Source organism: Sminthopsis crassicaudata, chromosome 1 (genome assembly GCF_048593235.1).
Source record: "Sminthopsis crassicaudata isolate SCR6 chromosome 1, ASM4859323v1, whole genome shotgun sequence".
Lineage (NCBI taxonomy): Eukaryota > Metazoa > Chordata > Mammalia > Dasyuromorphia > Dasyuridae > Sminthopsis > Sminthopsis crassicaudata.
In genome coordinates this window covers 265,161,776-265,188,121 of record NC_133617.1, presented here as the reverse complement: position 1 = coordinate 265,188,121, position 26,346 = coordinate 265,161,776, and the positions used below count along the sequence as shown (strand labels likewise).

Below are 26,346 nucleotides of genomic sequence, written 5' to 3'. Positions count from 1 at the left end.
CTCTGTGCAGCGCATTAGGCCAAGCATTGAGAGAATAGAATTAATAAATAAGATAGGAGTTTATAATTGAGCAGGAGTGATTGCTCAGCTAAATATAATAAAAATTAAAATATAAGTACATAATAGGTGTCCAGCCATGGAGAACAGAGAAGTTTCACTGGAGGCAGTAGCCATGTGAATTTAGCCTTAAAGGGAGAAGTAGATATTAATGGGCAGGAGATAGAAAAAAAGGAAAGAGAGTTTTCCATGTATAAGGAATCAAATGAGCAAAGTTTTGAAGGGAGAAAGTCAAATTCAAAGAGGGACACTGTCTTACAAAAATACACACATGACTTTTAGTAGACATTAAGTATTTTAATGCACTAGGTTAGATGGATGAAGATCATAATTAATAGATAATTCCTTTCACCTTAATTTATGAACTTTGTGATTTCCACTGCTTTGTGTGATTGTTGCTTTTAACCTAAAAAAAAAACCTAGAAAAATAAAGTTTAAAAAATATGCTTCAACCTCCATTCAGATTATATCAGTTGTTTCTCTGCAAATGGATGGTAATTTTTATCATAAGTCTTTCAGAATTTTCCATATTATTGTATTGCTGAGAATAGCTAAAGCATTCATACCTGATCATGGTACAATATTGCTATGATTGTATATAATTATCTCCTGGCTCTGCTCACTTTAATCTGCATCAGTTCATAAGTTTTCCCAGGTTTTTTCTGAAATCATCATTCTCATCACTTCTTATAAACATAACAGTATTCTATCACAACTTGTTCAGTCATTCCCCAACTAATGGTCATCCTTTTGCCACTACAAATATTTTTGTATATATGGAATGTTTCCTTTTCTCTTTGATCTCTTTGGGAGTCAGACCTAACAGTAGTAGTATTGCAGGAGTGCACAGTTTAATAACTCTTTGGGCATAATTCCAAATTGTTCTCCAAAATGGTTCAATCAGTTCACACCTCCATCAAAAGTACAGTAGTGTTCCAATTTTTTCACATTCCTCCAACATTTATTATTTTCTTTTGCTGTCATATGAATGTTACTTGAGTTGTTTTAATTTGCATTTCTATAATTGATTGGGATTTTAGAGCATTTTTTTCATATAACTATAGATTACTTTGATTTCTTCTTCTGAAAACTGCCTATTCAATGTCCCTTAACTATTTATCAATTGAAGAATGATCAAATAACCAATTTTTAAAGAAAAAATATAAATTTTCCTAAGAAGTATCCTTATAGAAGAAACAACATAGTTAATATTGGACTTACAAAGGCAACAACTCTTTCCATTAGATCAAAAAAAACATTAGCTTCTATTTCACTCAGAGTTTGCTGGTAGGAAACACTTAAAAGCATGGAGGACCAAAGTTCTTTAAGATGTAGTTCTAAACATGATTATGTTTAAAAGAGGAAAAGTAGAAGATCCAAAAGACACTTCTATAGAACAGAGCAATACAGTTTTGGAAAGTCTGGTTACCTGCGTTATTTTCTCTGGATGTCAGTCTTGGTATCATTTGTTGTGTTTATATCCTGAGAAAAATATTTTCTAATGAACTATGTTATATTATTTGAGATTTAGGACAAAGAGTACAAAATGTGTCCTCTATGTCAGGTCTCTGTTATCCTTGCAAGTCAATGCAAGGTCAATTGAGACTATAGTATCTTCTAATTACTTTGTTAACATTTCTGTTAAAATGGTACTTTTAAATCTATAAGCCTGTTTAAAAATTATTTGTGTAGATCTCACTGTCAGATGAGTGGAATAGAAGGATAATTCATGGGAATACATCACATTGTATTCTGTCACACCTAGCCAAGGTCCCCTTCACAACTAGATAAGGCAGGAGAGTTTTTCCACATGTCTCAGAAGAGTATCATTACAAAGGAGCTTGGTGCAGTGCTAGGTGCTTCCTGGAGTCAAAAGAAGACCATTTCAAATTGATCTCAAATGCATACTAGCTGTGTGACTCTGGGCAAATCACCTAACCTATACATTTCCTTAGATGTAAAATGGGAATAATAACAGCTCCTGCCTTGCAGGATTGTTATGAGAAGCAAATGAAGATAGTACATAGTACATAAAACAGTGCCTGGTATAGAGTAAATGCTATATAATTGTCTCTTACCTTCTCCTTTTCCCTTCATCCTTCCCCAGCTGTTTTATAGTAGAACCTACAATCATTCTGTAAACACTGGTTTTGACATCTTGGGTTTTATTATTCTTAGATAGCTCCCAATCAAATTGCATCATGACTAAATTTGACTAGTTACTTTCAGAAGTCCAGTTGTGGGTAAATGATGATAATGGGAGATATTGTGTCATAATGGAGAGAATGAAGGATTTCTCATCACCAGGTCCTATTTCATATTCTGGTTCTGATGCTTACTAACAGTTGTCTTAAGAAAGACATTTAAATTAGATGAAATTCAGGTTCCTCAAATGTAATATGAGAAGATGAGCTGACCTTCAAGCTATAAATGTATGTGTCCTACACCTTGAGTTGACTTATAAATATCTAAGTCCCATGGAAGAATATCATTACTATATTTATTTCATTGGACATTTGTAGTAAAAATTATTGTATCCTAGAAGAAATTCAGGGTGTCCCAAAAGTGTAAGTGCTTAATTCTTAGGTTTGAGAGCTGAAAAGACTTTTGGAACACTTTTTATTTTTAGTATGTACCAAACACTTGGTTACTAGAATGTAAATTCCTTCAGGACAAGAACAGTTATATTTTTGTTTCTGTAGCCTCAGTACTTAATACTCAGTCTGTCTCACAGTTGGTTAGAGAGAAATTTTGATTGATTAATAGATGATTTATCTCCTCCAATTCATCTCTCAAGTCTACTAAAAGAAGTCCTTGTGAATTCAATTTTTGAAGTCTTCCAAAAATTAAAGTAATTATTCACCATAAGCTTATTGTTATCATGCTTCACATATGATAGGAATTAAATTTCTATCAAATACAACCTTTGGGGATAGTATATTATAAGTTAACCAAAAAATCCTAATTTGACTTCATAAAAGCCAAATTTAAGTAGAGAATTTTATGCTACTTTCATTTCTGTTATAAAATCTTCCTTGAAATAAAACATAGTTGGATATGGATTATGAACCAAGTAAGAGAGAGGAAGGAAGGAAGGATTAGAAGAGATTTTAAAGAGTTTCCTTTTCTATATGAGTTTTTCTCAGTGGAGTGGTGAAAAAGACAATAAGAAAATTTTTCCTAAGCATAAGATTGTTGGAGGGTTTTTTCCTTTCCTTTTCATTTCCATCACAATCAGTAATTAAAAAACAAAACCAAAAAAAGGGTATATTTTAGTTAGGAACTATTAAAATATACCTAAATATTAAGAACATAATTTCAAATGAATCATAGGTTCAGAAGATTACATTTTGCTGAGTTTGGGCTTACACACACACACACACACACCTTAGTTTCCCTCTTGAGATTCATTTCTAGGAGAAGACATGGGAATTTTCTCACAATACCAGACAATATCATCTGTTAGTACAGGGTAGGTTCAAAAGTCTTTTGATAAATTGGAGTAAACTGTATATATGATGTATTATGATATTCTAATCCTCCCCTGTCCATTGTTTCTCTTTACTTCAACCAGCTGTGCACCATTTGGAAGCCATTTTGCAGCTCAACGAAGCACTAATATTTAGAGTATAAATCACATTCCTTTTCATTGTTTGTCTTTCTCTGAGAGGGACAGAGAAACCATTTCTATCACAAACTTGCAAATCAGTCCTATCCTTATCACATGTGAAGGCTAAGTAAAGTGGTCATCACAGAATGTTATTCCCATAAATTAGAGGCCACTTCTAAGTGCATTCCCTCATCACCCTTTTTAGCTTGTCATTTAACAATAGATGAGCTTCTTGAGCCATACCCTTCCCAGGGGCCTCTGGTGCAATGTCTTGAGTAATTCAGGAATCTTTTTTATTATTTGTTCAGAAGAAAGAGATCATTTTTTTGAGGGAGCCTGATCCTAAGGAAAATATGCAGGATTTGGAGTCAGAGCTTCATATCATAGCTCTGCCACTTATCACTTGTATGACTTTGAATAAGTAACTTTAGCTCTCAACCTCAGTTTCTTTATCTATAATCTCAGGGGAATTTGGAGAGCAACCATAGTGTACAGAGCGTCAGGCTTGAAGTCAGTAAAACTCATTTTCCTGAATGTGAATCTGTTCTCAGACTCTTACTAGCTGTGAGACTCTGGCTAAGTCACTGAAGTCTATCTGTTTCAGCTTCCTTGGAAGGAAATGGCAAACTACTCCATTTTTTCTTCCAAGGAGATCCCAAATGGGGGTCATGAAGTCTCCTACAAGACTGAGCAACAATATCATTAGGGGGTTAAATTATATTATCAGTCTTAGATACCTTTCTTCTTTAAGTCTCTGATCATAATTTGGCCATGCTTTGATAGGAGTTTTAAAGGTTCAGAAGCAGTTTTATATAAACAGTCAGAGGCCAAGTGACATGTTGAAGACTTCCTTAAGGCATTTTCATCAAAAACTGCATCTGGAACCAGGTTAGCTTTCATTAATTTAAGTGTTTTAATATATAAAATAAACACTCACAGTATTGTAAACCTTAGCTAGTTCTCAAATCTGTGAAAATCCTAACAGACTGTATAGAATCCATATTAGATTTCCATTCTTATCTGTCCCATTGCCCCCTGAATACTGACACAGAAATATGTCTCTTATAATCATTCCTTTAAATCCTTCCTCTGAACATTTACAGCTAACAAGAGAAAGTGGATCCATCAATCCATGTAATGTGACGTGATGAGTTTACTCCTTTCTAAAGTGGTACTTAGGCACTTATATGAATGATCCCACACAGCCAATCATCAATAGCCAATGGGGAGCCATTTGTGGAAAACATGGGAATATGAATGCTAGTCAGGTGCTTCATAACAACATTGATCCCCAAGTGAAACTCAGGCATATATTCAGGATGAAATTGATGGAGAAAGCCCTCCCCCACATCATACCCTTTCCATTACTGTTAATGGACAGTTAGCAAAAGAAATTAACCCTTTCATATCAGTTTAGCAGCATGAAGTTCAACAAAGGAATTGTACCATGTTCTTTGTTATCCACATTGTCATTTAATGTAAATAAGGGATTCCATGGTGGTATGGCTGTTTTAGTAGACAACAAATGAAAAAGGAGCATACAAACTATAGTCAGGCAAGTCTGAATACAAAGGGAAGATTGTCTTGCTATCTGATTCTTTAATAACAACCCTTTTGAGGAATACTACAGACAAAAGTGTGACATAGACAGAACTATCTTTGGAAACTGAATGGACCCTAGTTACCTGAACAAGGGTCACTTTGAGTACCCTGTTAATAAAAAAAAAAATAGAAATGCTTAGGTTATATAAATATGTGTTACTATCAGAAACGTCTTTACTAAAATATTTGCTTTCAAGCTGTAAATAGGAACTCTATCTTTATGGGAAATAACCTCTCAGAAGGTTTCTGTGGTATTAAGAATAAATGTAAACCCTGCCAGTTTAAGGCCATTCATTACAATTTATGTCTTGAAGAGGGGCTTTAAAAACTATATACAGAAATCTGTTTCTCCTAAGGAAAAATAAATCGGCAAATAACTGTGAAACCACGTGTTTCTCAAAGGCTGAGTAACTAAATTGACTGTATAAATAGCACATCCTAGTTAATGAAATACATGCAGTGTTAGTGTTTGATCTAATATTTCATTTTTTTTTAGTTTGCAGACATTTATCTTCAAAAATAAATACTAATTCAGACCTAAATAATTAGATTACACAACTAGACTATAAAAAATAAAGAATTTAGACATATAGTTCTAGATGGAAACTTGTTTCTCTTCTTAGCTTTCCTCCTCTAAATTTCTCCATCTTTGGTGAAGACATCACCAGCTTTCTAAACTCAGGATTGCGGTCTGAAAGTCATCCTTGACTCATCTCTCACTCTATTAGATTTTCCATACAATGAGTTACTAAGTTTGGTTGATTTTTACCTCTACAAAACCTCTATTAATGCAACCCTTTTTCCCCATCCCTATGTTAATCATCATAAGTTCTCATCACTTCTTATCCAGAGTATTATCATCATTTCCTAATTGGACTCCTTCCTTTTTAGTCTCTCCTATTTCTAATCTATCCTTCATATGGCTACCAAATTGGCATTCCTAAAGTCCACTACATTTCTCTGCTCAAATTTTTTTTGTGTGGTTCTCTGCTACCTCTAGCATAATAGAAAGATTCAGCTTGACATCATTTCAAGTCCCACACAATCTGGGCCCGGCCAATAGTTCTGGCTGAATTTCACATTTCTACTCTTCATGCTCTCTGTATTCTAGCTGGACTGGCCTGAATGCTGTTTGCTAGATTTTGTATTGTCTCCTCTGCTTTGGTGTCTTTGACTGTGGCAACCTACTTTGTAAGCTGGAGGGGACCACAGAGTCCAACCCAGGCCAACTGGCATTTTACATGTTAGAAAAATGAAAAAATGTAGCTCTTGCCCATGCCCTTCCCTAAGTTCAAGAAGCCTATCTAATGTGCTGGAGACTTTCTTTAAGCAAGGAAGAAGAAAGGAACTAAGTGCTTCTTAGCATTTAATAAGTGTCTAACCCAACTCAAGTTGGGCACTGAAGGGTACAAACAGAAGCAAAAACAAAGCCCAGTTCCTTCCCTTTAGGAGCTTTTATTCTTGAGAGACAACACACAAAAGGGGAGCTGTAGAGAAGACTGGTATCATTGTGTGGGCCAGATAATGTCAAAAAATGAGGTCAGGAGGGACTAAAGATAGTCCAGTCTGGGCCCCTTCACAGAATGACAGCTTTAGGAGAAGCTTATTAGTTGATGGGAGGAGCGCCTTGTTGAAGACTATTCCAAGGTGCACACTCTTGGTGGCCAAATGTTCCAGACTGAGGAGGAGAGACATGATTTTAAGTCCAGAGGAAGTGAGGAACAGGGCTAGGAAAGGAATGAACAATTAGTATATGTATTAATTAGGGTCCTGTTTCTAATTCCCTTTGTCAAGGCTGATCATTTGTTTTCCTTGGGATAGTCCATCTTAATTAAAACCACTAGTGCCTAGGAATAAATAGTATTTCCTACATATTGAATTTCACAGCAGGGAGTCAGGCTCCACTAACAATTGTCTGCCTTGAAAATAATGAAATAGGGTTTCTGTATTGCAGGTCTATGTTCAGTGTTTACTTGTTTTGATTGTTTTTGTGTTTTGGCCAAAGCCAAAGGTAACATGTCCAAATTAGTATTTCTTTACTCATAAATTTCAATATTAGAAAAAGGTGGAAGATCATGGCTCCCTGATGTGAACTTCAGTACATGAAAAAGTTAAATTTAGTCATGCTAAACCAAAAGTTTTGTTTTATATACAGTAGCTAGTATTTGGAAAGTTTGGGAAGTTCTAAGTACTGGCAAAATGGCAAATGGCAGAAAAAGTAGGAACTGAATCAACAGATGCCTGCTTATTTTCATGTCACCAATATTTTCTTTTACTCTGAAATGATTTTTCTTTGTTCAGCTTAGCAGTATGACCTTTGTCTTATGCCCTAAATCTTATTCATTGAAGGCCATGATTATTTTTTTAAAATAAAAGTGGAGTCATGTAAAATGTATGGGATTGCCTGTCATCGGGGGGAGGGAGTGGAAGGAGGGGAGTATAATTTGGAAAAAATGAATACAAGGGATAATATTATAAAAAAAATTGCTCATGCATATATACTGTGGAAAAAAATTCTAAATAAAAAAATAAATAAAAATTTAAAAAATATAAAATAAAATAAAATAAAAGTGGAGTAGGTCTTACTGCTCAGTCTTCTGCTTGGAAAATATAGTAGAGAATAACCATTTATATAATACCTACTCCATGCTAAATACTATGATAAATACCTTTACAAATGTCATCTCTTTTTCCCCCCCCATAATTAGCCTAGGAAGTAGGTGATAATATGATCTCAATTTATTGTTGAGAAAACTTGAAGTAGAAAGTAGTTAAATGATTTGGCCAGGGTCTCATAACTAGTAACATTATGACTTGAAATTTGAACTCAGGTTTTCCTGTCTCCAAACCCAATGCTCTGTCCACTGCACTATCCATATGTTCTAGTACCAGAAGAGAGGTGGCCCATATACAATCCTCACAATCTTTTTCCATTGTTATTCTGTACTCAGAATTTTCATAAGGCTATATTAAGATTGTCATGGGAAGAAAGATATTGTGAAAATGTTTTTAAAATCAATCCAAAAGAAAAAGATTCAAATTGAACTTCTGTGAACTCAACTATAGACAAAGGATAGAAGACCAACAAAAGAAAACAGTAAAGTTAGTGAACCTGAAGAAGACATTAAGATTTTTGTTTAACATTTCTTATATACTGTTAAAGCATATCTGTTATGTTTTACTGTTCTGGTCAAATAAACTCACTGCTATGTAAATGGAAAATACTTTGGTTGTATGCATGTATTCTCACCAGTGTTCATAAGTGATATCCTTCCTAAATCAGCTAGCTCAATGCTCATACTAACCTAAATAAATCCTTTAGTGTGATCTAAGTGAAATTGTATTATCTCTATTCTCTTACTTGTAATAATCCATAGCCACAATCTTCAAAAAAAAAAATCTTTCAATAAAATAAGTGATTCTAAGTGATGTTGGGAAAGGAATATTTTTGGCAGCATGAAAAAAGATTATTGATATAAATTATGCTGCTCTGAAAACAAAAGCAGGTGTACTCTCTCATTTAGGCCTCTCTCTTATTCTTTTAGGTCTACAAAAAGAAAACTGAAGCAGCAAAGAAAGAATACCTGAAGCAGTTAGCTGCATACAGAGCAAGCCTCGTATCCAAGGTAACACATGATTTTCTCATATTGTGACAGATTGTGGCCATCTAGATACAGACTTTGATAGTGATTTTAAAAAAACATGAAAGGACCCTTTGGTATTTGCTGCAGCCACTTGCCTCAACTGAAAACTAAATCCTGAACTACACCCCACTTTTCTAGAAATAGATATTCATGTTTCACAAACCTAAGCAAAGTAGAAAGACCTCTTCATCTTAAAGTAGAATTATCTATATGAGAGTTTTCAGTTTTGTGGGGTTCCCCTAGTTGATTTTTTATATCAGATAACTTTCTCAGATTTATGACCCATTCCTAGGCTTATTACTTCCATAATTCAGTTGGTGAATGCTCAGAGAAATAATGAACAAACGCAAATCTGACAACATATAAGTTGCAAATATAGACACAGAATTTAGGTTTGGAAGCTTGACTTGAAGTCATCACCATCTAGGTCCAAGTTCTAAGATGTCACCTCCTCTTAAGTTGTTACCTGAATAAGTGACTTAAGCTCTCTATGCTTTAGGATAAGGATATAAAACTCAAATAGAAACTGAACATTGTGAACTGCATATTGATTTGGAAATCCACAAATATTATCATCTTTGCTATGATGCATTTTGTTGGCATATTTGTTGTTAAGCATTCCTAAAATTACTTTTAAATCTGGTTCCAATCTTGGGAGTTTTGTAGGCCCTTGGAATTTGACACCTCTACCTCAGCTATGTAGTATTTGACAGACCCTCCATAGAAGAAGAAAATTTATCTTACTTTCCAAAGCAAATAGAATATTTTAAATTGAAGTTCTAGGTTAATTATTCAATCCTTCAGTAAACATTAAGTGCCTAGTATATTTCTGGCATTGTGCCAAGCGCTGAATACAGAAAGTGGCAAAAGACTTGCCCTCAAAGGATCTTACAATCTAATGGGAAGGCAAAATGCAAACAGTGTCACACAAAGTGAGCTAGATGGAGAATAAACAGGAAGTAATTAGTGGAGAATTAAGAGACTTTGGAAAAGGTTTCTGGGAAGAGATAGGATTTCCTGTTTGGATTTAAAGGAAACAAAGGGCTCAATAGTGGAGTGGTGAAATGAATGCTGGCTTTGCAGTCACATGGCCTGCACATGAGCTCTGGCTCTCTGACTGACTGACCACCTCCATGACCTGGAGCTAAGGCAACTTCCAGCCCCAAATCCTTTCCCTTTCCCTTGATAGCCCATTATTGTGATCTCAAATTCTCAAATCTTATCTCTGTGGCCTGAAATTATTACAGAATAACAAGTCACTTTGAAATGATACTTTACATTGTACCCCATAACACCTTCCCAGCATAATTCAAATGTATTTATCTCTCTTTTACTTATAAGAGACTGTTTTTTCAGAATCTTGATATTTTTGTGGATATAGCTTGTATCAAAGCCAAAATTTAAATCCAGGTCTTGTGACTCCGAGTTGAGTGCATTTCTACAACTTTTATAGCTCCCTTTACTGTAACACTGAGGTTTAGTTAAGGCACCTACATTTCCTAAACTTAATTTTGGTTCTTTAGATAGGTTCAAATATTCTGTCTTTTGTCTCAGAGGAGCTATTTGTTATATCATAATTCAGACTTGAATATAACAAAAGATATATGTGTAATCTTCTTTAAAATTTACTTAATTTTCCATTCTTAAAGTCTTAAATACTTGTCTATGAGTGGCTGGATATATATTTGCTTTTTTTTTTTTTTTTTTTTTTTTTTTTTTAAGCAAAACAAGACAAAATGAACTAAGGACTTATTGATTTAAAAACATAAAGAAAAAATTATTACGATATATGGACTAAGATTTTACAATATAAGATATTCCATATTGGTCTAGGTGATCTCATATTCTACCCCTGGCAGTGGAAAAGGAAAAAAACTCCTTAATCTAGATATTAAAATGTAAGCTATCCTCCAAATGAGAAAGAAACTAAGCCCCAATAAGGTGCAAGTGATTCAGCCATGTATCCTGACAATAAGAACTAGACAAATCCAAATATGTTTTCCAAACCAGAAATGTTAACAATTTACCTAAAAAGCCTTAACTTCTCCTGTATCAACCTATGATTTATTTCTCATTCATTCATTCATCAGAGCCAATTTTTATATTTATATTTTTGCCCTCTCTTATGAAGGTTCAATAATATATAAATTAGATACAAATTATGTGACGTTAATGGTTTTTCACTAATAAAAATTAAAATTCATCCTGTGGCTTTCATCATCACAAACTTAAAAGTCTTCAAAGATTCCATGACACTGATATTATGCTAATTATGTTATGTAACTCTAAACAAAATATGAAATAATTCATTTGCTGCATTTCTCATTTCAGCTTAGTTTCTTTTTAAAGATATAATGGAATTTTAGTCTGGCTACTCCCAATATGTAGAGAGCAATATATAAAGTAAAATTCCAGGACAAAGTGTTATAGGCAATACTATACAGATTACTAGAACTCCATAACACTGACTAAGCCTTTACCTTCAAAACAAGTGTTCTTAGATTTGCTCATAGTTGCAACTTTAGGTATTATTCTATCTCAGAATTGCAACCAACAGTACATAGCAATTTGTATAAATGCTTGGAATCGCCATTTCTGCATTTAAAAAACCAAGCATTTTTTTACAGCTTACTCTGACATTTTTCTTCTCTTTGGCAGTAAGGAATTTTGCTGGAGCTGTTAAATGTCTATTTATGTACAGTTATCTATTTATTGTATGTATACAAATTGAAGGAGAGGGGTAAATACCCTTTACCCACACAGAAAAGAACACCCTGATTCTATGTATGGACAGATAGATATGCAGCATAACCTTTTAGGTGACTTCATAAAACTTACCAACTCATCATCATATCAATCAATAAACACATATTAAACACCTACTGTGTAACCAATCCCTGTGCTATGTGCTGGAGACACAAAAAGATGCAAAAGATAGTTCCTTCTCTCAAATTGCTTATAATCTAATGGGAGAGACAATATGCAAATAAATATATACAATGCAAGCTATATACAGGATAAATAGTAAATTAACAGAGGGAAGCCATTAGAATAGAAAAGAATTAGAGAAAGCTTCGTATTAAGGTTCGGATTTTAGTTGGGACTTAAAAGAAGCAAGGAAGTCCAATCTTTCAGCCATAGAAAACACCTTAAGCATCATTTAGTCTAAACTCTTGTAATAGACAAGGTCAGCGAGGGGAAGTAACATTACTTTTTCCCAGTCTAATAATCGTTTTATTGTTATTTTTTAAAGCTTCCATTTCCCTCTAAATTTTTCCATGAAGCAAAAGGAAGGGGGAGAAATAAAGAAATATTTATATAGCACCTACTACATTTTCAGGCATTGTGCTAAATACTTTAGATACTATGCCAGTTGATCCTCACAACAAATCTGCAAGGTAATGGGTGTTATTCTTCTCATTTGACAATTAAGGAAACTGAAACAAAAAAAATCTTGCCCAGAGTCATACAGCTAGTAAATAACGGAAGCTAGATTTGAACTAAAGTCTTCCTGAATCCAGTGTTCTATGCAGTTCTCTGCCAGCTGCTTCCATACACATAAAACTTATAGCATAACTTGTTTATATATAATGTGAAAACTATTTTAAAGTGTTCTCTTTAAGAAAATAAAATGGGTTATGAATGAAATATTTGGTTCATGAAACAAAGCCAGGAAATGGAAGTAATATTGGTGCAGCTTGTATTGTTGTGAAGAATATATATTTTTTGTAAATCTTAAAAAAACTAGGTAACTGTGTTATTATTAATGTTTGTTTTTGGAGTTGTACAAACTCCAAATTAGTCCCTCTCTCAAATCTTTTCCTGTCCCAATTCATGTAGCATATGATTTTTCCAAAGTAAGTCTGACCATGTTATTCCCACCCAACCAACTTCTGATGACCTATGTATTCCAATGTAATCTCCCTTTTGTCATTTAAGCTCTTCATATCCATGTGTTTTCTTGACTTTTCAGTCTTCTTGGTATATTAATACTATTCTTATATTCTATAAACTTTCCTGATTTTTCTTATAGTGTTCCATTTCTCATCTCTGTTTTTTGCATTGGTTGCACCCTATTCTTCATATTCTCTCCCCTTCTTTGTTTTCCATCAAAAAGTTTAGTCTTCAGCTTCTAAAAAAGATTTTTTCTGATCTTTCTATATTTCTAGTACTTTTCCATATAAAATCTCTTTATGAATACTGTGTATATGTTTTTGTTTTATGTATATGAATATATGCTTATGCATATATAGCTATATATAATGAATATTTACACACATAGTATTCACATACATATGTTGCCCCCATTCTCCCCTATACAACATAAAATCCTTGAGTTTAAAGCTTGCTTTGCTTTTATCATTTGTATTCTTTAGCACTTGGAATAATGCTGCTACATGGGGAATGTTTAATAAGTGCTAATTAGTTAGTTGATTGAATTTTGATAGGTATTTTCTCAGCATTAAATGGGTTCACCAAAACAGGTATTGCAGTCAAAATCTGTGTGTCACAAAACCACATACCATAACATCCTGACCAGTATATGAGTCTGAGTCTCTGAATGTGGCTAAGGCTGTTTTCCTTATCCCTTTCAATGAGAGCAGTTTTTACCAATCAGTAGCAGAGACATTGTGGACCTAAGCAGCACCTTAAGCTTATAACTTTTCTTATGCCCTAACTCTCTCATACCTGATATAAAGAGAACAGTAAAGTCTTAAAGAGTGCTGATATTCTTATGAAAGATGGAAACAACTCCTGAAATAAAGCCAAAGATTAATAACACCCTCTTTGAAGTTGTTAGATTATTTTGTTAAATGGAATACTGTTCAATTAATGTGGGTGATCTTTTGGATCTGCTTTGACCTGAAATAAATTGAGGTCTAAATAAGAAATTTAAGACTCAAAACCAAAGTACACATGAATGAACATTGCTTTTCTTCTACAGAGAAGATTCCATGAAATGTTTTTTGAGTTGTTTTTCTAGTCAAGATAATAAGTTATACTGAACACAACGAATCATCCATGACTCCTAATAATTGGCTTTGCCTGTCCCCGCAATTGACTATTCTATAGGGGAAGAGATAGGAAATAGAAAAATGATAGGAAATAGTAAATGATACTAAAAATGAGAAAATTATTTTGTTATGTGTAGGCATATTGAGGGAAAGAAGGATTTCCTTGCTAGAACATCTTAAATTTCTGGCATTTTTATTATTTTTTAATCATTGCAAATTCTGTATTACTTGTAGAAGTAATAGGGAAAAAGAATATAGATTGAGAGGCTGAGGAGTGGGAAGGGACAAGTCCAGATGTTAGCAAGCATAATCTTTTGAAAACATTACACAGAACCTAAGATGGGAATCGGATGTCCAGTGCTTTAAGAAAATAAGTATGCTCCATTGTTGTCTTCCAAAATTATCTTAGGAGGTTATACGTGTGTTAAAAAGCTGTAGTACAATAGATATGGTGTCATACCAAGAATACTTGTGTTTGAGTCCTGTCTTAGACAACCATATGATGTCAGACAGAGCATTTAATTGCTCTCAGCCTCAGTTTATACATTTATAATATGGGGATAAAGTTATATTGGTTTATCTATATTATAATTTATATAAGTAGGTAGGATCAATATAGCATTCACCTCAAAGACTGGCATACAGATCAGTGGAGATAGCTTTAGGCAAAATGCTTTATGAACTTTAAAGCAGTATTTGAAAAATCTTCTAATTTCAGTGATGTTGCCATTATGCCAAATTTGGAACTTACCTCTGCTTTTGAATTTGCCCTCCAAGAGAGCCTATAAGTTTGACTACAAAACAAGTATCCTTACTTCCTAATCTCACTGCATTATTGACCCAAAATAATTTTACCAATTTAATCACCTAACTAAGCAACTGATTTGGCTCTACATGGTTTTGGAAAGTTCCTGAAAATTAAACACATCCTCAAAGGATGAAAAATCATCAGTATACTTAAAAGCACAACCAATAGCCAGAAAGGCAATTTCAAAGCAGATTTCTAAAAAAAGTTTGGAGAAGTGTTGACATTCTCATGTGTTTATGGCCTCTAAAGATATTTCATTGCCAGAGACAACATCCCTAGAGGTATGCATTCATTTGTGAGATCCCAGTCTAACTTTAAAGAACTTGTCTTCTCATTATATCTTGGGATTATAGGAGCATAGATTTTGAGCTAGAAAAGACCTTTGAGGAAACTGAAGTTAATGTGATTTGCCAAAGATGAGACAGATTGCAAGTAACAGGGGTATGGTTTGAACCCAAATCCAGTATTTTTTCCACTTTACCAATGATATCAAACTCAAATAGAAATAGGGCTACTAATCTGTACATAAGGATCCCTGTGGTCACACATAGATTTAATTTTAAAATGTAATATTGTCTGTTTTATTGTCTTTCTGTTTATTTTGTTGCTTTCCAATGAAATTTTAATCTGGTTCCAGCACCTATGGGCCACATGTTTAACATTCCTCCACTTCACCAAGATGGTGGAAAATCCTGACTTATAAAGAAGCTTCCTTTTTCATGGTGCAAAGGAGGAAAAGAAGGATAATGTCTAATCAAATTATGAAGTAGCCTTTTTATCATGCCCATAATACAGAAACACAGCATTAAAATTAAACTGAAGGGCAATAAATTTAAAACAAATAAAAGAAATGATTTCTTTTTACAGCATGAGGTAAAGTGGCAGAATTCAGTGCCATGGAAAGTCATTGAGACAAATACTGTGTCTGAATTTTAAAATGGGCTGGATAATTTTATGACTGTTAACATAAAATTTGCAGCTCTGTAAGCCCAGACAGTGATTTAAAGATAATAAAATCTCATGCTTCAGGGTGCAAGTTAATCACCTGCAAGGGCCAGGAACAATCCCCCCCTCCATGTGTAACAATGCACAATAGAGTAGGTACATAAAAATTTCTTTAATTCCCATTGCATCTAGTAGTGGTCAGTGCTGAAATCAAGGAATCAAATTAGATGGTCTATTAATTTGATTTGGTTCAGCAACTCCTATAGTGTTACCTCCAGTGAGTTTTATATCTTCTGTTGATACTTCCCTATTTTAAATAACAATTGCTTTGTCAATCTTTCACTTTTATAGCACACATTGCCATAGTATGGAGGCAGCCACATATATAGCAGTGTCTTCATTATCAAGAGTAAATGGGATTGAGATGATTTGAAGTAACCAAAAACTTGTTTAATAATGAATCCTAGAGAATCCTGGAGCATAGAGCAGAACAATGAATGCTGCATATTTTTAACATCTCAAAAGGATATTGAAAGGAATGTGGTGTGAAGGACCTTAGTTTGGAAATATCATTGAGTGCTTTAATGAAGTCACTATGGCTTACTGGGAAAGACCTTTATACATATATATATATATATATATATATATATATATATATATATATATATATATATATATATATATATATATATATATATATATATATATATATATATATATATATATAGGTGTGTGTGTGTGTGTGTGTGTGTGTATACAGCATTTATGTCAGCTGTATAAAATAATGCAGTAGGAGGTAGCACACACTTAGAAGATAACCACAAGAGTAAATTCCTCCCATAACAATGTCAAATTCACTCAGATGATTTTCAAATGAGTTTCACTAGACAATTATATTTGTCTAGTGAATACAGATCGAATACAGATCAAAGAAAAGTTATTAGTGTTGGGGGTTATAGTGATGCTTGCTTAAGTATTGGCATGATTTGTGACAGAAATAGATGCTGCATTAGACTTCTGGACAAAAGAACTTTAAAAGAAAAAATGTGGGAGGGGGAATAGTTTATAATATCTATAATATTAATAATGGTACTGTTATAGTGTTTACAGTATTTATAATAAAGAGTTTGCTTTATCATTGATAAAACTTGACCAAAGATTTGAAAAATGAGTAAATTTGGGTTCAATTTTGTTTGTTCAGTTTAAGGTGATATTTAATACCTTATCCCCTAACTCCTCTATTTGCTAAATAGGGGAAATGGTACCTGAAACTACCACAGAAGTATTCAAATAAGAATAAATTAACTTAATTTTATGAATGAATGAAAATAATTCACTAAGGACTTCTTCTATACCAAAAACTATATTAATATCAACTCTTATAGTCTTCAGAAATATTGTATGAGTAAGGTGAGATGGGGGTCATCAACTATTAGTTTTTTCTAAAGGTATATTTGAGAAAATTCAAAAGATGTTAATTGAAAAACCAGTGTTTGTGAAAGATTTATATATATATATGTAACACATGTACATGTTTTATATATAAATGTGTATGTATGTATTTATAGAGTGTCATGTGTGTATACACACATGTTCACTTATGCATTTATAAAATATATGTGATGAAATCTATAGTGCCTCATAAATACTGGATTTTCAATTAATATTTGTCAAATGCATACATAAATGTACATAAATAACTTACATATGTGTCTGTAATAAACATGTTTATAATATATATATGTATGAAACAATACCTGTCCTTATGAAGATAAGGTATACATGCACATATATGAATGTAAATTTTATATATAATATACAAATTTGTATGTATTAAAATAATCTCTGAGCTTAAGAAGATAAGGCATATACACAAATGGCTGTAATGCAAACTATAATGTGAAAGTAGAATGAGAAATTAATAGTCCTTTGTTGGGTCAGAGGAGAGAACATCTAAATGAGGGTATTAGAGAAGTCTTCATAAAGGAATTATTAAGCTGAATCTTGAATAATAATAATTTTATAAATAGTATATTCAAGAAATAGTACACTGGCATAGCTTCCCTGTTATGTTCATTAAGGGGAATTTGGCTGGGGTGGGGAAAGGATTGGAAAATAAAGCTAAGGTCAAATTGCAAAGTATCTTGAATGACAACTAAGAGAGTTTGATTTTATTCAATAACAGGGAAATACTTGAAATATTTTGGGGGACCATAGCAGAGGAAACCTGTATGATTAGAAAAATCACAGTAACATTGACAGAAACTAGGAATTCAAGAAGAAGGGCATGTTCAGGAACTAAGTTAAGGAATAGAGCTTGAGTTACACTGAGTTTGAAACACTGGTAAAACATCTACTTGTAGGTATAATTAGTCATTTAGAAATGCTGATTCAGAACTCAGAAAAGATTAGGGTTGAAAATAAGGATTTGGTAGTCAACTGCATAAGAGATGATAATTGAAGCTGTAATCTGATATTCAAAGAGTAGGCATGTGAAAATGGGGATTAGCCTCATTTTGCTTGAACTAAGGAGGCCAGAACTAGGAAAGACAGGTAAAAATAGTGTACAGTTGCTCTATTTGTCAAATAATTTAAATCATTCAAAAGTGAGATGAGCTGCCTTGGAAGATCATACATTTTTTTCATTGAAGGTCTTAATATGGAACCAACACAGCCACTTATGAAAGATGGTTCTAAAGTGATCCCTGTTCCAATAAGAAATGGACTAGATAATTTTTTAAAGTCCCATCCAACTCGTAAATTTTGGATTTCTATGAGATTGCCAAAAAAGAATAGCTATAAGAAAAGAAAGCTGAGAACAGAAGACTTAGAAATACCCTTTTAGAGAGCAAGATGAGGAAGAGTCATCCAATGAAGTCATAAATAATAGTCATACATGGCTTTCTTTTAAGGCAAGAAATACAATTTTTTAAATGGAATCTTAATTTATATTTGCCATTTTTTTGGGGGGGGGACAAAAATGTGTGTGGAATTCAGTGATTTCTCTGAACAATAACAAAAAAAAAAAAAAGTAAACTCATGCAACAGTGCATCTGGGTTCTCCTAAATTACTTATTGCGTTTATAAATTTATCATGAATGTATTTATTTAAATCAAATTTGTTTACATAAATTTACTTGTGCCAACAACATTGAAATGACATCTATTTTATATTAAATTCTAATTCCTGGGGTGATTAAGGTTTACATATGCGAGATTATACACACACACACACACACACACACACACACACACACACACACACACACCACCCCCTCCCTCCTGTGTTCAGGTCTGTCTTCAGACACTTTCTAAATATATGATCCTGGGCAAATGACCTAATCTCTGTTTGCCTCAGTTTCTTCAATAGTAAAAATGTGTTTTTAAAAATACCTATCTTGCAGAGTTGTTATGAGGATCAAATAAGATAATATTTGTAAAAAATACTAAGCACATTGCCTATTACATAGAATTGACAATAAAAATGCTTATTTCATACATACACACATGAATACATATATATATATTTAATTGGTAAAAGATACTTAGATAATGAGGTGCTTTATGCTGCAGAGATGCATAATGAAAACAATTTCAATTGCATTAATCCCATATGTATCAATCATAGAAAAAATTGTAAAAATCCTCTCCAATTTAGAATGAAAAATAATTGGAAAGCAATATGTAAATTAAATTTTGAGTTGAAAATTTGAATCTTCTTTTAACTTATTATTAACATTATGTAATCCTTTTTTCCTTATGTGAAATAGAATTTAAAGGTCAGTTAACAAGCACCTATAAATGGCACAGAGGATAGAATGCCAGGTGTGGAATCAGAAAGACCTAAATTCAGATTTAGTTGCAGATATTTATTAGCTATGTGATCTTGGTCAAGTCATTTAACCTTTATTTGCATCAGTTTCCTCATTTCTAAAATGAAAATGATAAAAAATAGTACCTGCTTACATGGGTAAAATGTGTGTGTGTGTGTATAACTTATAAATTTTAGTTATTATATAAGTGATATTTATTATATGTTAGAAAATACTTCTATGCCAGGCAATGTGCTAATTAAATGTACTTTACAAGTATTACCTCATTTGATCCTCAAAACACCCAGCAATATAGGTTCCTATTATTATCCCCATTTTACAGTTCTGTAAACTGAGGCTAACAAAGGTTAAAAACTTGCCCAGGATCACATAGTTAGTAAGTATCTGAAGTGAAATTTAACTCAGATATTCCTGATTCCAGTCCTAGGACTACATGCATGGTTCTGCCTCTGCTTTAATATATAATGTGTGTGTGGGGGGGGGGAACAAGTGAAAAATACAATGTAGTTTTATTCTTACTATTATTTTTCATTGGCTTTTCTAATTTTATTGGCCAGAACATTTTTTTTAAATTACTAGCAGAGTTGAAGCTTGGCTTATGAACATGAAGGGTTTTTTTATAGTCCTATATTATCATGTATAAGAAACTAATTTTTGTAATGCAAGTATTTCTTGGTTGTGGGTGATGCCGCATAGATCAGGAAGAATGCAAATAGACTCTTCCAGATTCAGCTCATCCTGCAGTGCTGAGAGTAATAAGAAACTTATTTTGAGTTGTAAATTGAATAAATGTGACTTGGAGGTCACAGCATGAGGGCACACATGCATCTTCAAGGCCTTGTTCTGACAAAAGTGACTTATTTCTCCAAGGGCTAAATTTTAGCATTTTCACCTTTTAACAATTATTTTGTCAAACTCTCCTCCCCCTGCAAAATTAGTAGGTATGCTCTTGACTATTTCTTCTTTGTTTTCCTTCCATAGTCCAGAATTGTCATTACATTATGATATGGAAAATCTGAGATACAAACTCCCCACATCTCTGTCCACAATTCAGATGAGAAAGTCATCTATAATTTATTGCTTACTGACTTATCTGGGGCATTTTGAGGTTAAGTGATTTGCCTATAGTCACCTAGCTAGGGGAGGACTTGAATCCAGATCTTCCTGATTTTGATACTTAACCTTTATCAATCACACCAAAAAGAACACTAACAAGCTAAGTCTGAACAATTTTCTGACTTTCACTGGAATGAATTTAGTTTATAAGTCAATTAAAAGATCATTAGGAAATTGGTATAAGACTGTGTGGAAAAATTTTAAGGCAAAATTACAGTAATTTATGATGGAGTTTTAAAATTAGGAAAGAGGTTATTTTTATCCAATCATTATGGAGAACAATTCATCACTAACTACTTAAAGAAATCAAAATGAGCTCTGCAGTGAGTTACTTTAAAGATATGTTAATATGGTTCTGTGCAATTTAAGTAATTTATTTCAGCAGTCTCTTCCTCAAAACCCATTTCCAGCAATTCCTATTCTCTCATTACAGATGTTGTGGTCAATTTTCTTGGTCCCACTGGGAAGAAAAATATATACGAAAATGTAATCCCATAAGAGAAGCCCAAAGATGAGCCTTCATAAAGTACATTGCATATCTGATTCATATTAGAACAATAGTAGTACTCTCTTGTTTCCAAATAACCTGGAAAGTCAAGGGCTCGGGTACTAAAATCCGGAGAGTGGGGAAAAAATCTAGACTGTATTATTTTAGAGGTATGACAGCTGGAATAAAAAAGACAAGATGCAAAAGTGAAAGAATAGGCTTGGGTAAGGAGACAGGGAGTTTAAGTGCTGGTTCTTTGGTTGGATCTGCTGTATAACCCCAAGCCAAACCCTTCACCTTTCATCTGGGAGATAAAGATAATTTGTACTGTCTGACTCACAGTACATTATATATAAATAAGATAGCACATTACAAATTATAAAGTACCATATAAAACAAAACAAAATCAACAGCAACAGAATTCAGTAAACAGATTATTGTTTGAGTAATATCTTATTGGTAAGGCAATATGAAGAAATTCTCTTTTTTTAAATCAGGGAGCCAAAAATGTATTCTAATCTACTAAGCATTAGTAAGTGTCTATAGTGTACAATAATGCTATTCATGAGTATAAGAATAAATTCTCGAATACAGAAATCATCCTGTGTTCTTGTCAATCTTATACTATTTTTGTCTGATTTCTCCACAGAGTTACAGTGAACCTGTTGATGTTAAAACATCCCAGCCTCCTCAGCTCATTAATTCTAAACAGTCAGTGTTCCATGGGCCCACCCAAACTCATTCAGCTCTCTACCTAAGTTCCCACTATCATCAACAGCCGGGAATGAATCCTCACGTAACTGCTATGCACCCTAGTCTCCCCAGGAACATAGCACCGAAACCTAATAACCAAATGCCAGTGACTGTGTCTATAGCCAACATGGCAGTGTCTCCTCCTCCTCCCCTTCAGATCAGCCCACCTCTTCACCAGCATCTCAATATACAGCAACACCAGCCAATCACAATGCAGCAGTCAATTGGAAACCAACTACCAATGCAGGTCCAGTCTGCCTTACATTCACCCACAATGCAACAAGTAAGTATTATTTTGTTAACTCTTGGCTCTAGTTTCTTTTGTTAACTACAGGACAAGATTACTTATTATAATAAATGGGAAAGAACTTTAATCTTTTTTTTTTCTGTTCTGCAGAATGTTTATTATGCTTTTAGAGCATGTCAATGTGATAGAAGCTTTAAAAAGTATGAAAGAAATAAAAGGAAGGTTGAATAGTAAAAAGTGTAGATGCAGAAAAGAAGAACTGTTAGTATTCAGTAAATGTAGTTCTGCTCTTTGGAGAAGTAAAGCGATGAGTGTGTGGTACATGAGAAGGTCACAAGAATTCTTGATGGTTTCTTTTCATAATCATGGGTTTCTTTCTACAACTCCATGTCAAATTGCTAGGCTTGTGTTTCTAGGATTAACAATGCTTGTTTTTAAAAAGTGATAAAAAAAAAAATATTCAAGCTTCTATGTCAAGAATTCTAAAGAAAGTGTTCTTAACCTTTTTGTGTGTGAGTCATGGACCTCTTTTCAGAATAATGTTTTTAAATGCATAAAATAAGTTACATAGGGTTACAAAAGAAACTATTTTTTTAAAAAAATAAATGTTTTTTTTTCCCTACCATTTAAGTTCAAGGACTTCCTGAGTCCCTAAAATTCATCTATAGAGTCTTTAGCAATCTGTGATTATAGTTTAATAAGTTCTGTTGGAAAACATCTGTAGCAAGGAAAGTTTCACAGTTTTAATCCAAAACAACCAGAATAGAGCCCACTCCTTTTATTATGAAGAGGTAAAAGCACTTCATCTACTGATCTAAATGAAGCCAGAATCTAGAAACCAAGAACTGTGTCACAACCACATGCCCCAGTGCTGTTGCCCCTGGTAATGTCCATTGGTGGTCAGCACAGACTAGTAGAGCAACACTGAGGAATAAACATACCAGACCAATTATCTAGTGCCCTCAGGTTCTTGAGAAAATAAAAAAGTCTTTCATTGATATCCTTGTTGAACCCAGTTGGTGTTGAGTGAAATAATCAAGATCATGTTTCCTTTGATTGAGGCAAACTGGGGCAACCCTGGAAGCTTCAGTTATTTAACATCTCACCGTGGGAATCTGGCTTTAATGGATACCGGAAAACACAGGAGATACTAGCCACCAATCTTATATCTGGGTTTTATGGAAGCTATTTATGTCTCAGTTTAGATTTCTATTGAGCAATTTTTTACTTAATATAAATTTTTTTTCAATTAAAAAAAATTAGGTATTTGAAGAATAAGAAATAAAAAATTATTTTGCAGAATGAGTTTATTTTTTTATGATTTTTTTATTAATTTTATAATTATAACTTTTTTTGACAGTACATATGCATAGGTAATAATTTATTTTTTTTTTTACATTATCCCTTGTACTCCCTTCTGTCCTGAATTTTTCCCCTCCTTCCCTCCACCCCCCTCCCTAGATGGCAGGCATTCCCATACATATTAAATATCTTATAATATATCCTAGGTACCATATATATGTGCAGAACTGAATTTTGTTGTTGTTGTTGCAAAGGAAGAATTGTATTCGGAAGGTAAAAATAATCCGGGAAGAAAAAAAAAAATGCTCACAGTTTACACTCATTTCCCAGTGTTCCTTTTCTGGGTGTAGCTGATTCTGTCCATCATTGATCAATTGGAATTGGATTAGCTCTTCTCTTTGTTGAAGATATCCACTTCCATCAGAATACATCCTCATACAGTATCATTGTTGAAGTGTAAAATGATCTCCTGGTTCTGCTCGTTTCACTCAGCATCAGTTGATGTGTCTCCAAGCCTCTCTGTATTTCTCCTGTTGGTCATTTCTTACAGAACAATAATATTCCATAACCTTCATATACCATAATTTACCTAACCATTCTCCAATTGATGGACATCCATTCATTTTCCAGTTTCTAGCAACTACAAAAAGGGCTGCAACAAACAGAATAAGAGTTTCAAGAATGCAGAAAGATATTAAATCCATTGCCCAAACAAATATAGAAACATGTATGCAGCCATTAAATTCAGACTTATTTTTCAACTCAATAACATATTGGTCTTCAAATTTTAGATCCTACAGAGCTAGAAATCTAAGTCCCATGTAATTTACATTGTAGTGGACAGAAAAAGCAATTACATTTCATAAAAAAAAAAAAAAAAAATGCCATCAAAACTAACACTATACATTACTGGCTGTCTTTCAGAAGCAGGATTTGAACCTGTCTTTCTGACCCCAACACTAACTCTATACTTACTCCACTAATCTTATACAGAGCAGGAACTTAAGATTGACTAATTGATGATAGGAATCTCTGAGAATGAGGGTAAGCTCAGTTTTTGATGATGATAAAACCTGAAAGCCCAGAAGAAAGCTTACTAGAATCACTTCAAGAGTCAGAGGGAGATAAAGAAAAGAAAAAGAGAGAGACGCTAATGAAGAGACCCAATAGGAGATGAGATATGAAAGAGCCTAGAGAGCAATTGTAACCTTTCATAAATGAATATTAGGTGAGTTTAGTAATGCCTGAGACTGCATTTTGTGCTTTTAGATCCAAAGTAATTACATACAAGATACAGATTTACATATTAGAGAATCCTTTATGTGATGGCTCCATGAGGTGTAGCTGCTTTTTGCTATTGTTTAGCTCAGTTAAAAGGTACAGGGACATTCTAAATTAGTTCAATTATACTACACCCTAGAAAGAGATAAATATAAGGGTATCCTAGCAAAGGGACCTTATAATTCTAGGCATTCAGAGCTGAAAACTTGTTTATTTGTTTACTACATTTGACAATGATACTGAAAGCAGAGATTCAGAATGACTGTCACACACACATACACACGTGTATTCTGTTGTCTGCACAATAGGTCTATTCTTGCCTGAAAAGGAAACATGGACCTTGCAAAGCCATACTGGTGACCCACAAATTCCAATCTCTCTACTATTTAGTAAAAGGAAATAACCAGCAGCAGTCTGTTTTCTTTTCCTTAATTCAGCCACTATTCAACTTGACTATATAATGTTATCCTGGAGCCTAAATATAGCCAATGCCAATTTTTGGATTATTGTTCTAGACTACATTTAAGTCAACCTTAACAAATAAAAACATATAGGGAAGAATCACAGACTCAAAATTAGAGAAAATTATAAATTACCATTTAGTAAAGCAAAAAGGAAGATGTTCTTCAGATGGAGGAAGAATGTAATTTTTATTTAAAGAATTCCAGATTATACATGATAAAAACCTCATTTCTTATAAGGAAGATTTTTAGTTGGGTGAGAGGTCAGAATTTTAAGATCTAAGACTTAAGAAACTTAGGACCCCAATTATGGGGTCGGGGTAGCAATTCCTAGTTAAATATAAACATGTAATAAATTCATAATGGCCATTCTCTTTGGCAGAAAATAGATTTATTTATGGGGATAGGTTACAGACAAATTAAATTAAAATAAACAGAAATGGTAAACATGAGAGCATATAGATAGTAAGGAAAGAGCAAGTTCCCTAAGGAAACTCACAATTAACCAGGAGAAAGGAAATACTCCATAAGTTGGGAGTAAGCCATTGACTAGCATATTAGATCCATAGAGAAGTTTGGCAGACTAACCAAAATTAGCTAGAGTAAGGGAAAAGCTGCCATTAAAGACAAAGTACTATGAGGAGAGAGAGAAAGTAACTTCAGAGTGGGTTTAGTTCTGAAAAAAAAAAAAACTTAGCAAAGACCATTATAATCACATCTTTTATAGTGGAAATGCAGCCTTGGTATTTTTCTCAGGGAACCCAAGGCAAACTCAGAGGGAAGATCCAAGAGTCAGATCTAATGCAGTTGGCAGACCAGGTCCCAGACCTGTCTAAAGATATGCTAATGGATATCTCAAAAAGTTGTTTAAAGATACCCAGAGGTTGGGTAATAGACCATGAAGACTGATAAAAGAGTTCCTTCCTCAAAATCACTCTATACAATCAGGATAGTCTAGGAATTATCTGATAATAGCTATTATCTAATAATAAAATTATCTGATAAAAGCTTCTTCATGACAGGAAGAGATTAAGTTACATCACCAAGACATTAAGTAATTTGCCCAACATTGTCACACAGGTAGAAATAAAGTGAAAGTCATTTCTAACTTGAAGAGTCCATTATTCTCTGATTGCTTATTTTATAATATTCATACCAAAATCTTTTTAGAATGCACTTGCTTAT

The 26,346-nt window shown here is 33.4% G+C and overlaps 1 protein-coding gene across 3 annotated transcripts in view; it reads left to right on the top strand.

Annotated features, from left to right (window-relative positions):
- The window catches only part of TOX (thymocyte selection associated high mobility group box), a 350,785-nt gene that overhangs the window by 314,425 nt on the left and 10,014 nt on the right, over positions 1 to 26,346 (top strand). For all 3 annotated transcript variants that reach the window (XM_074278738.1, XM_074278739.1, XM_074278740.1), the window contains 2 exons: positions 8,815 to 8,895; positions 21,767 to 22,153. In XM_074278738.1, the coding sequence (XP_074134839.1) occupies positions 8,815 to 8,895; positions 21,767 to 22,153 (468 nt within the window). The remainder of the gene's footprint in view (positions 1 to 8,814; positions 8,896 to 21,766; positions 22,154 to 26,346) is intronic.